Source organism: Myotis myotis, unplaced genomic scaffold, assembly GCF_014108235.1.
Source record: "Myotis myotis isolate mMyoMyo1 unplaced genomic scaffold, mMyoMyo1.p scaffold_m19_p_3, whole genome shotgun sequence".
Classification (NCBI taxonomy): Eukaryota; Metazoa; Chordata; class Mammalia; order Chiroptera; family Vespertilionidae; genus Myotis; species Myotis myotis.
In genome coordinates this window covers 22,125,497-22,137,500 of record NW_023416335.1, presented here as the reverse complement: position 1 = coordinate 22,137,500, position 12,004 = coordinate 22,125,497, and the positions used below count along the sequence as shown (strand labels likewise).

The 12,004-nt window shown below is 39.7% G+C and overlaps 1 protein-coding gene across 1 annotated transcript in view; it reads right to left on the bottom strand.

The window, feature by feature from the left end:
- The window catches only part of ADAM32 (ADAM metallopeptidase domain 32), a 99,413-nt gene that overhangs the window by 19,139 nt on the left and 68,270 nt on the right, over positions 1 to 12,004 (bottom strand). Inside the window, exons 15-16 of the mRNA XM_036297235.1 lie at positions 8,246 to 8,351; positions 4,481 to 4,664 (exon numbers count right to left, since the gene is read on the bottom strand). Coding sequence (XP_036153128.1) covers positions 4,481 to 4,664; positions 8,246 to 8,351 — 290 coding nt within the window. The remainder of the gene's footprint in view (positions 1 to 4,480; positions 4,665 to 8,245; positions 8,352 to 12,004) is intronic.

Here is a 12,004-nt window from a genome sequence, read left to right as displayed (position 1 = left end):
GCATTGCTGGCTTGGTGGTGATAAACTCCCTTAGCCTTTTTTTGTCTGTGAAGCTTCTTATTTCCCCTTCAAGTTTGAATGATAGCCTTGCTGGATAGAGTATTCTTGGATTCAGTCCTTTGCTTTGCATCACTTTGTAAAGTTCCGTCCATTCTCTTCTGGCCTGATGTGTTTCTGTTGAGAAATCATTTGACAATCTAATGGGAGATCCCTTGTATGTAACTTTCCGTCTCTCTCTTGCAGCCTGTAAGATTCTCTCTGTGTCCTGAACATTTGCCATGGTAATTATGATGTGTCTTGGTGTGGGTCTTTTTGGGTTCACCTTGTTTGGGACTCTCTGGGCTTGTGTGACTTTTTTCTTCCCCACCTCAGGGAAGTTTTCTGATATTATTTCTTCTAATAGGTTTTCTAATCCTTGTTCATCCTTCTGTTGTTCTGGTACCCCTATTATTCGTATGTTGTTTCGTTTCATGTTGTCCCAAAGCTCCCTTAGGCTCTCCTCCTGTCTTTTCATTTTTTTCTCCAATTGCAGTACATTTTGGGTGTGTTTTGCTTCCTTGTCTTCTAAATCACTAATTCGGTCCTCCGCTTCTCCTAGTCTACTGTTGATACTTTCAATGGAGTTTTTCATTGCAGCTATATCACTCTTCATTTCTTCTTGGGTCTTACTTAAGTTGTTGATTTTTTCATCTGTTTCTTCTAGCTTCTTCCATATGTTATCGATTTTTTCATCTGTTTCTTCTTGCTTCTTGCAGAGGTTGTCGATTTTTTCCTCCATCCGGTTTATGCAATCTAGGACCCTTACTCTGAATTCTTTTCCTGTCATGTTGCATGCCTCTGTATTACTTAGCTGCTTTTCTGGAGAGTCCTCCTTCTCTTTCCTTTGGGGGTTTCTTTGTCTACCCATGTTTGATCTCACTGACATATCTAGACGTTGAGTCGTTCAGTGGCTGCTCCCTTGGTGGCAGTGACTCCTTGGTCTGCGGTTGCTCTTCGGGCGGTTGCGGTAGCAGCTGCTCTTCAGTTGGCAGCAGCTCCTCTGGTGGGTGCTGTTCACAGCTGTGGTGGCTCTTCTGGCTGGTGGGGCGAGGTTTCACGTACAGCTGCTGTTCCTCAGCAGAGGGTGTGGTGCTCAGGAGGTTGCTGTTGCTTGGATCTGCTGCGTTGATTTAAAGGCACAAAATACAACACAACAAGGCACCACGTACCAGGCACTATACACAAATATATTCACGATATTAATAACCCCAAATAAAGGTGACCACCTGAATTAAGAGAATTAGGGGATAAGGAAGAAGGAAGAGAAAAAGAGAAAAGAGAAAAAAGAAAAGAAAAGTAGGGACCAAAAAAAGGAGTGCAAAAATGAAATTGGGAAAAAGGAGGGGGGAAAATAAAAGCGAGAAAAGAAAAAAAAAGAGCGAAAAGAGAGAATGAAGTGGAAGAGGGGAAGAGACTTTTTTATATGAGGGGAATACTCCTATAGAACAGCCATTAATCCCAACATATTCCAGCAACAGCTCCCTGGAGATGAATGCAAACTAGAAACAACCAATAATATAACGATGAAAATAGAATGGAGAACACTAATCCCAAAATAAAATAAAGAGAAAATAAAATGGCACTTTAAAAAAAAATGGTAAAATGGTAGCAGTAATAATACTGGTTAAAATAAGAAGGTAGTAATTAAAAGGGTAAAATCAGGTGATGTAAAAAAGAAGAAGAAAAAAAGAAGAAGAAAAAAAAGAAAAAAAAAAGAAAAAAAAATTGGTTTCTTAGTTAAAAGGTGAAAAAAGAAAAAAAATATTGCAGTAGTGAAGGTCCTTTGGTTCTTCTATTCTTCAGTGTGGCTCGCCTTAGACCTGCCAGGTATTCAGGAGAGTGTTGAGTTTCCCTGCGATACACTGTTCCTCTGTGTTGTAAACCACAGTCCTTATTTTAAAGCAAGCCGCATTTGTTTCCCAGACTGCCTTATTTTGTGTTTAGCACAGAGTCAGTTTGTGGGTCAGCCTCTGGGAGGTAGTGTTCTGGGGTTGGCCTCTGAGGCTATAGGGCCTCTCTGTCCAGTGGAAGTTCACTGCCCAGAGCTGGCCCAGTGCTGTGTTGTTGCTGGGATTGAAAATCCCTCTATAGGCCAGACCCTGTTAACTCCCAGGGACTGATCAGGTTATTTTAATCCTTGATCTCCTACAGGGTGGAATCTGGGTGTGGCTGTGCTCCTTGCCTGGGGGCTGGGGGGAGGAGTCTCACTCTCTGGAGAGAATGGCTGCCTCAGTCCTGGGCTCAGGGGTGTCTCAGCACTCAATTCGCTGCCACCTCTCCCGGCCCCCCTTCTCTCCTCAGTCTCTCCCCAGATTCCACTCCTCCGCACCCTCTCCCTCTCTTCAGCACAGGTGAGTTTCTGTATCCAAAATGTCCCATGAACAGGATTCAGTGAAAACAAACAAACGCCGGCCGCGGAAATGGGGAAGGCTTGGTTTCTGTAAGCTTCTTCTCTTACCAGGACTGCATGGTCTGGTCAGCTCTTCAGGCTGCCCCCTTTAGGCTCAGTCCTCTGTGATCACAGAGCCCAGCTCTCAATTCCCCCGGCAGCGCCAGGAATCCCGCGGTTCTCCTTTCCCCCGTTAGGGGCTGTGCCTGTCCCAAGGGACGCGGCTGTCTGCCACGCGGTCTCCCTCCGACTCTCTGGGCTCAGAGGTCTGGCAAACTTTCCTGCCCAAATCCCTGGTTTTTTTACCTTTCCAGGGGAGTTCTGCTCTTCCCGGCTGCAAACCGTCTCGCCAGCTGAGCAATTTCGCCAATTCGGGGTGGATGTTACTAGTTTCACCTGCTCACTCCATTTGCTCAGGGACACGACCTGGGACACGTCTGCCTATACCGCCGCCATCTTCCAGAAGTTTTATTTTTATTGTTGATACTCATTTTAATTCTTATTTTTATTGTTGACACTATTATAGCTATCCCCATCCTCTGACCCCTTCCCTCTGGCCATCACCACACGCTGTTGTCTGAATCTATGGGTTATGCATTTATGTTCTTTGGCTAATCCCTTTACCTTCTTTCATCCAGTCCTCCTTTCCCCCTCTCACAGCTGTCAGTCTGTTCCATGTATCCATATCTCTGTTTCTATTTTGTTCACATAGATTCCACATATAAGTGAGATCATATGGTATGGGCACTTGGACTGTTTCCAAATCTTATCTATTATAAACTGCACTGCTATGAACATAGGGGTGCATATATTCCTTCTGATTAGTGTTTCTGGCTTCTTAGGATATATTCCTAGAAGTGGGATCACCGAATCAAATGGTAGTTTCATTTTTAATTTTCTGAGTTGCAGAAGTATAGTGATAAAATCTGGACTCCCTCCCCCCTTTATAGGGCGCACAACCCCATTAGAACTTTCTATAAGTGCCCATCAGTGTATGAGTGGATAAAAAAAGGTGGTACATTTACATAATAGAATACTATGCAGCTGTAAAACAGAAGGAACTCTTACCTTTGCAACAGCATGAATGGACCTGGAGATTATTATTCTAAGTGAAATAAGCCAGTCAAAGAAAGATGAATACCATGTGCTCTCACTTATATGTGGAATCTAATGAAAAAAATAAACTGACGAACAAAATAAAAGCAGAAGCATGGAGACTTATTTTATTTTTACTTGTTTTGGCTCCATGGCCTAAATATGTCTACTGAACCCCCAGGCATAGCCCTCCTTTGAGGAAGCCATCGTGGCTCCTAGGCATGAAGAAGCAGCCGGCAAAGATCTGGTCAGGAATAAAATGAAACTCTGCAGTAAATTTATTCCCTCTGTGTTCTCTCCATATTTGTGTCAGCCTCAGAAATAATGACTTATAATAACAATAAATAATAACAGCCAACCTGTATTTAACTCTTACAATGTGTTGAACATTGAGCTAATCACTTTATACTGTTGTCTAATTTCATCTTCTCATTAACCCCACAGAGTAAAAGCTATTATTATCCCCACTTTACATATAATTGTGGTATCTCACACTGGTTAGGTGACTAGCAAAATGTCAAAACATAAGAGGTGAATAGTTGATTCTATGCAGTCTGAAAATTAACTTGTGATCTTATCTACTGGGCCACAAAGAGACACATATTACCCAGTTTTACTTTTATTACTTTTCTACATACTACTTTTTACAAGAAGAAAAGTGAATTTCCATGCTAGAGAGTACTTAACTACAATGTATTTCCAAGATCTCTCCCTCCCCACCCCCCTCACTCTAGTCCTAAAATGGTAGTTTCCTTGTTCACAACATTGAAATTCTGAAAAGGATCAAACTGTTCCATTACCCTCTTAATATCTGGAGCCTTATGGAAGCTTATTTTCTCTTTCTCTAAATATTTAAGTTTATATAGCACTACAAATGAATTTAAAATTTGATACTGAAAATATGTGTTAAAGAAATAAATTTAATTTAACTTTAAAAATAAATTTTAAATCACTTACTCTCTCAGAATCACATTCAGAGCCATCATTGACCACCAGTGGATCTACACTTGAGCCATGAAGACTGTAGTCTAAAGTTATACATATAACATTTCGTACATAAGCATAAAGCACAGCAACATTTTTTTGAATGTAAGGAGTTAGAGTAGGGTAGGTACAAATTAATCTTCCACATATAAGATTCCTACAAATATAATAAAATTATATTATTATTACATATTAGGCATTTATTGAAAATGCTTCAGATTTGCTTTATAAGAAAAAAATTTAAAAATACATGGTTCATAATATATGGCAATATGTCTAGGGAAAATGTAATACTTTAACACTAACATTTAAAGTAAAAAAGTATAAAGCTGCTGATACAAGATTATCTTTCAATGCTACTTATGGTCTTTTATTCACTGTGCAGATTTATATCTTATTGTCAAATAATCAATTCATGCAAGCACTTTATAGGATCTAATGGTAAACAAATTAGACCCATACCCTTATCATCTAATACTAAATGTAATGTTTTGTTGAGTTGTTCACTTGAAACCTGAATGGTTTGGTGGACCAATTTCATCCCAATAAATTCAATTTTTAAAAAGGATAATTGTTTTTCTAAAAAAAAAGTTCTACAAATGAAATAAATTCTTACAGATATTTAAGATGAGGACACATTGTAATTTAGCAGTCATGAAAACTTCAAAGAGAACAGGCCATCTGAGTCAAAGCTTACAAGTTAGTAGGATTTTAACAGAGTAAGGCATTTCTAAACAAAAGTAAAGGCATAAGCAAATCAAGGAAATATAAAACTACATGATATATTTACCTGCCTACAAATTCCATGAGCACAAGGGTCATGTGTCATTTCTAACTAGTATCTAGCCCAGTGTCCAGCACATAGGTTATTAATAAATGTTTATTAAAACAAATTCATGACCAATATATCAAAGATCTGGCTCTTCAGATACAGGAGAAGATTAACTTTATTTTATTAATGTATCTCTACTGTTGAAATACAAATGTCCCCCTTTTCCCCCCATTGAACCTTTCCACCTTGCACCCGCACCCCCCCTCCCACCCCCAAGGCCTTCACCGCACTACTGTCTATATGTTCAGGGGTTATACATATATATATGCATATACATGATCTCATCATACATAGGATCTAATGAACAAAATAAACTGATGAACAAAATAGATCCAGAGACACAGAAGCATGGAACAGATTGATGAATCTCAGATGGAAGAGGGGTTGGGTGGATGGGAAGAGATTAACCAAAAAATGAACTTCATTTTAAAGACACTGGGCAGTCTTCAGCTTGGGCAAGCAATCAAATGAATGAGAACAGTGTTTTTTATAAAGAAAAATGAGCAGGTTCAGAAAGGAAAGGTGCAATAGACATTATTAGTTTCAGCTACTATTGGATTTAGGAGCCTAATGGTCATCTACAGGTGCTTACAACTAGATGTAAATTTAAGCCTGTAGCACAAGAAAGATGTCAGAGCAAACATTTTGATCTGAGATTCACTCCCATACACATGTCATACTTGGAACCACTGGCATGAATAACACATAGGAAGAAAAACAAGTCCTGGCCAGTGTGGTTCAGTTGGTTAGAACATCATCCTATACACAAAAAGGCTGTGGGTTTGATTCCTGGTCAGGGCACATTCCTAGTTTGTGGGTTCAATCCCCAATCAAGGCACGTATGGAGGCAACTGATCAATGTTTCTTTCTCACATCAATGTTTAGCTCCCTCTTCCTCTCTCTCTCCCAAAAATCAATTAAAAAAAAAAACACTAAAGATAGAATCTTATAGGGAGAACCAAGATGGCGGCATAGGTTAACGCTGGAGATTGCTGCCTCCAACAACTACTTCAAAAGTGAAACTAAAAAATGGAGCGGGCATCACCCAGAACCACAGGAACGCTGGCTGAGTGGAAGTCCTATAACTAGGAGGAAAGAGAAACGCATGCGGACACTCAGAGGAGGCGCAGTGCTGAAGTCAAATTCTGAGGTGCGGAGTGCGTGGAGCGGGCTGGCGGCGGAGGGCGCGGTTGGCGTTTTCAATCGGGAGGGTGTCCCAGACTCTGAGCTCCAGATATAGGTGAGTCTTTAGGGATCCAGACTCAAACGGGAGAAGCAGGACTATCTGGCTTCGGTCAGAGCGAGTGCAGCTTTCTCTCCGAGCTTTGCAGCGGGTGCTGGGACTCAGAGAGGCAGAGCCCCTGGGGACAGGACTGAGAGCCGCCATAACTGCTCTCTCCGGCCCACCCTGTTGATCCTGAGTGACCCGCCCCGCCCAAGCCCTGCACAGAGGCATTTGCCGGATAGCCTCAGGCAAACGCCAGATTAGCACCTCCCTAGAGGACAGAAGTTCTCTCACTGCAGACACAGCTGATTCTCACAGCCACTTGGCCTGGAGGTCAAACCCTCCCTGGTATTAGCTACAACAATCAAGGTTTAACTATAAGACTGCGCACAGAGACCACTAGGGGGTGCACCAAGGAAGCATAACAAAATGCGGAGACAAAGAAACAGGACAAAATTGTCAATGGAAGATATAGAGTTCAGAACCACACTTTTAAGGTCTCTCAAGAACTATTTAGAAGTCGCCGATAAACTTAATGAGATCTACAAGAAAACTAATGAGACCCTCGATGTTATATTGGGGAACCAACTAGAAATTAAGCATACACGGACTGAAATAACGAATATTATACAGACTCCCGACAGCAGACCAGAGGAGCGCAAGAATCAAGTCAATGATTTGAAATGTGAGGAAGCAAAAAACACCCAACAGAAAAAGCAAAATGAAAAAAGAATCCAAAAATGCGAGGATAGTGTAAGAAGCCTCTGGGACAGCTTCAAGCGTACCAACATCAGAATTATAGGGGTGCCAGAAGATGAGAGAGAGCAAGATATTGAAAACCTATTTGAAGAAATAATGACAGAAAACTTCCCCCACCTGGTGAAAGAAATGGACTTACATGTCCAAGAAGCGCGGAGAACCCCAAACAAAAGGAATCCAAAGAGGACCACACCAAGACACATCATAATTAAAATGCCAAGAGCAAAAGATAAAGAGAGAATCTTAAAAACAGCAAGAGAAAGAAACTCAGTTACCTACAAGGGAATACCCATACGACTGTCAGCTGATTTCTCAACAGAAACTTTGCAGGCCAGAAGGGAGTGGCAAGAAATATTCAAAGTGATGAATACCAAGAACCTACAACCAAGATTACTTTATCCAGCAAAGCTATCATTCAGAATTGAAGGTCAGATAAAGAGCTTCACAGATAAGGAAAAGCTAAAGGAGTTCATCACCACCAAACCAGGATTATATGAAATGCTGAAAGGTATCCTTTAAGAAGAGGAAGAGGAAGAAAAAGGTAAAGATACAAATTATGAACAACAAATATGCATCTATCAACAAGTGAATCTAAGAATCAAGTGAATAAATAATCTGATGAACAGAATGAACTGGTGATTATAATAGAATCAGGGACATAGAAAGGGAATGGACTGACCATTCTTGGGGGGGAAAGGGGTGTGGGAGATGCGGGAAGAGACTGGACAAAAATCGTGCACCTATGGATGAGGACAGTGGGTGGGGAGTGAGGGCAGAGGGTGGGGTGGGAACTGGGAGGAGGGGAGTTATGGGGGGGAAAAAAGAGAAACAAATGTAATAATCTGAACAATAAAGATTTAATTGAAAAAAAAAAGATAGAATCTTATAGAACAAAATTATATTTAGTATTTGCATAGCATACCTCCATTGGCAGAATTTATATTGGCCTCTTTCCTTACCGCAGTTCCCAAACCTATCAAGTTGAGATTGTATTTCTTCATAGCAGGCAAATGGAGCATTTTTTGAACCTGTCAAAGTTTAAAATGTATTTGGATTAAAACTCCCTTTCTTTTTCATCTTCTTCATTGCCTCAGATATTATATCTCCTTTTCCTTTATTATTTAATTAAAAAATGTTCCCAATGAGGTTGTTGAAAAATAGAAAAATTAAAGTGAAAGGACAATGGTCATGTTATTCCTCCTTTCACTTCATTTTCTGTTCTTTTCATCACAAAAGATATGAGGTGTAAGAAGAATCACAGAAGTGTAAGTTATGAGAGGGCTCTGTGAAAGAGAGCAATAAAAAGATAACACAAGAAAATTGTACTTGTTCTCATAGATTCTGAGTAGGAACTCATAAAAAGCCAGGTCTATAATGTAATCTCATTAAATAAACCTCATTGTATCTTCAAGAAGTCTTTTAAAAAGGACCAAAATTGCCAATCTTTATATATAACTATTTTTTACTTTGTTACTATATTAGTTTTTTATTGCTTTGCAAAAAGACTACCAAAATATTGGCAGCTTACACCCTCTTATAATGTCAGTTTTTAGAAGTCAGAAGTCCAGCAAGGCAGAAGTGATCTCTCTACCCAGGGAGAAGTTATTGGCTGAGGCTGAAGTCTTCCTGTGAGCTCACTGATTATTGGTGGAATTCAGGGAAGGCGGGGGGGGGGGGGGGGGTTGCAGTCATAGCTTCATTTTCTTACGATCTGCCAAGGATTGATCTTGGCTCCTAGGAATTGCCCCCATGTCCTAGTCACATGGCCCTTCAAAACATGGCAGCTTAGCCCGGCCAGCATTGCTCAGTGGTTGAGCATCAACCTATGAACCAGGAGTTCATGGTTCAATTCCCAGTCAGGGCACATGCCCAGGTAGTGGTCTCGATCCCCAGTGTGGGGCATACAGGAGGCATCTGATCAATGATTCTCTCTCATCATTGATGTTTCTATCTCTCTCTCTCTACCTTTCCCTTCCTCTTTGAAATCAATTAAAAAATATATAACACAACCATGGGAGCTTATTTATTCTAAGCCAGCAAGAGAACCTTTCTGACATCTCCCATCTTTTAAGGGCTCACATAATTAGGTCAGACCCACTCACAATAATCTCAATTCATTCAAAGTTAACTGATGGTGGACCTTAAACACACCTTCAAAATTCCTTTCTCACTATATAACCTAATCACAAGAATGATATCCCATCATATGTTCACTGGTTCCGCCCAAACTCAAACGGCACTATCCAAAGCATGTACAACAGGAGAGTTGGGGGGCCATTTCAGAATTCTGCACAGCCCAGTTACCTACTCTAACATGAGTCTCACTAAGCCTAACTGCTTCATCCACAAAAGCAGATAATAGTATCTACCTCAGTAGGTTGTTATGAGAATTAAGATGACGTTTATTTAGTCACTGTTAGTTCTCAACTATTCCTTCTCCATATTTTTAAGATCAAGAAGGTTTCTCCTGTTTACCTGCCCCTTCCATGATTTACATTTTCCCCACTATTTTTTTAAAATTTTTTATCTTCTAATTCAATATCTTTCCACCATTTTTAAATATTGGTCCATTGTGTATATACCATAAAGACAGGCAATGTTATTTTTTAGAATTCACAATCTCTATATATAAAAGCCTAAGTGTCCATTACGATGGAACCACTGGTTGCTTTGACGCACACTGAGCAGGCAGGCAGGCGAGCGGTTAGGAGCGAATGGTCCTGGATTGCGAGAGGGATGTCCAAGGGGTCCTGGATTGTGAGAGGGTGCAGGCCAGGCTGAGGGACTCCCTCCCCCATGCACAAATTTCATGCACCAGGCCTCTATTGTTTAATAAGTTCAATTGTGACTTTGAGATACCAGGTTAGGAATGCCAATGCAGGAATTGTTCAACATCATGATAATATCCAGGGAAATTCAGAAACTGAATAATTCAGCCCAGTTTGGACAGAGACTATACAAGAATATGTTAGTCACAGAGAAGTCAATTAATTCCATTAAAAGTGATGTTTTTCATCTGGTCCAATTATTATTAGTCCATCTATTGCATCTAAAGGTACCAATGAGCCATATTATTAACTTCCCCCTTGAACTCTTCTTATTAGTTAAAGACTTTCTCTCAGATCAGTCTGGGTTTTCCAGGATGAGATGAAAACACTAAAAGGGCAGCACTTTGCAAATGTGAAATCACATGTCAAATATTCCCTTAAGTGCACCATACTGACCAAGTCTACTGAGTAAAAAATTTGCCCTCTGATATTCCAAATAATATAATTAGATTCCCTTATCCTATTATCAAAGAATATGAGGTACAATAAAATACTGAACATAACCTAATATCTGATTCACCTCATCTCATGACTAAAAGGCATTTACAATTGAACATATCCTAAAACCAAATTCAGTTTTACCCCTAGACTTCCTTGTTTCAGTTTATGGAACCATTTAGTAAACCAGATATTCAGGCTAACACTTAGGGATCATCCTTGATTTACTTTATCCCTCATTTCCTGCCTCCACTATGTAATCCAACTCTTATTGACATTACCTCCTGAATACAGCCTGAGCATGGCCACTTCTCTCTCACCTTCTCCATGGCAATCAAAGGTACAAACTTCATTATAAGAAGACTAAATTCTGAAAATCTAATGTATAGCATTAGGTGTATTATATACTTGCAATTATATACTAGAAACTATCTTACATACTTGAAGATTGCTAAGAGATTAATCTTGAATATTCTCACCACACACAAAAAAGGATTGGTAATTATGTGACATGCTGGAAGTATTAGCTAAATGTTATGGTGCTAATCACTTTACAATATCTGAGAATCAAATCAACACATTGTACAACTAAACTTATACAATGTTGTATGTCAATTATATCTCAATAAAGGTGGGGGTGAGGAAGACTTAAACGTTAAGACTTGAAACAATAAAACTCCTAAAAGAAAACATAAGAAAAAAACTCTTGGACAGCGGTCCAGGCAATAATTTTTTGCATATGATACAAAAGCACAAGCAACAAAAGCAAAAATAGACAAGTGGGGCTGCATTAAACTAAAAAAATTTCTCAGCAAAGGAAAGAATGAACATAGGGAAAAGAAAACATAGCATAAGAGGTAGCAAAATCTCAAACAATATGCCAAAGCAATTTCTTCACCGATACAGCTCCTAGGGCAATGGAAACTAAAGAGGAAATAAAAAAATGGGACTACATCAAAATAAAAAGCTTTTGCACAGTAAAAGAAACCATCAACAAAACAACAAGAAAGCCCACTGCATAGGAGAACATATTTGCTAATGTTATCACCAATAAGGGTTTAATCTCAAACATTTACAGGGAACTCATACAACTTAACAAAAGGAAGATAAACAACCCAATCAAAAAATGGGCAATGGACCTAAATAGATACTTTCCAAAAGAAGACATAAGGAAGGCCAAAAGACATATGAAAACATGCTCAAAGTAACTAATCATCCAAGAGATGCAAATCAAAATGACAATGAGGTACCATCTCACACCTCTCAGAATGGCTATCATCAACAAATCAACAAATGACAAGTGCTGGTGAGGATGTGGAGAAAAAGGAACCCTCGTGCACTGCTGGTGGGAATGCAGACTGGTGCAGCCACTGTGGAGAACAGTATGGAGTTTCCTCAAAAAACTAAAAATGGAA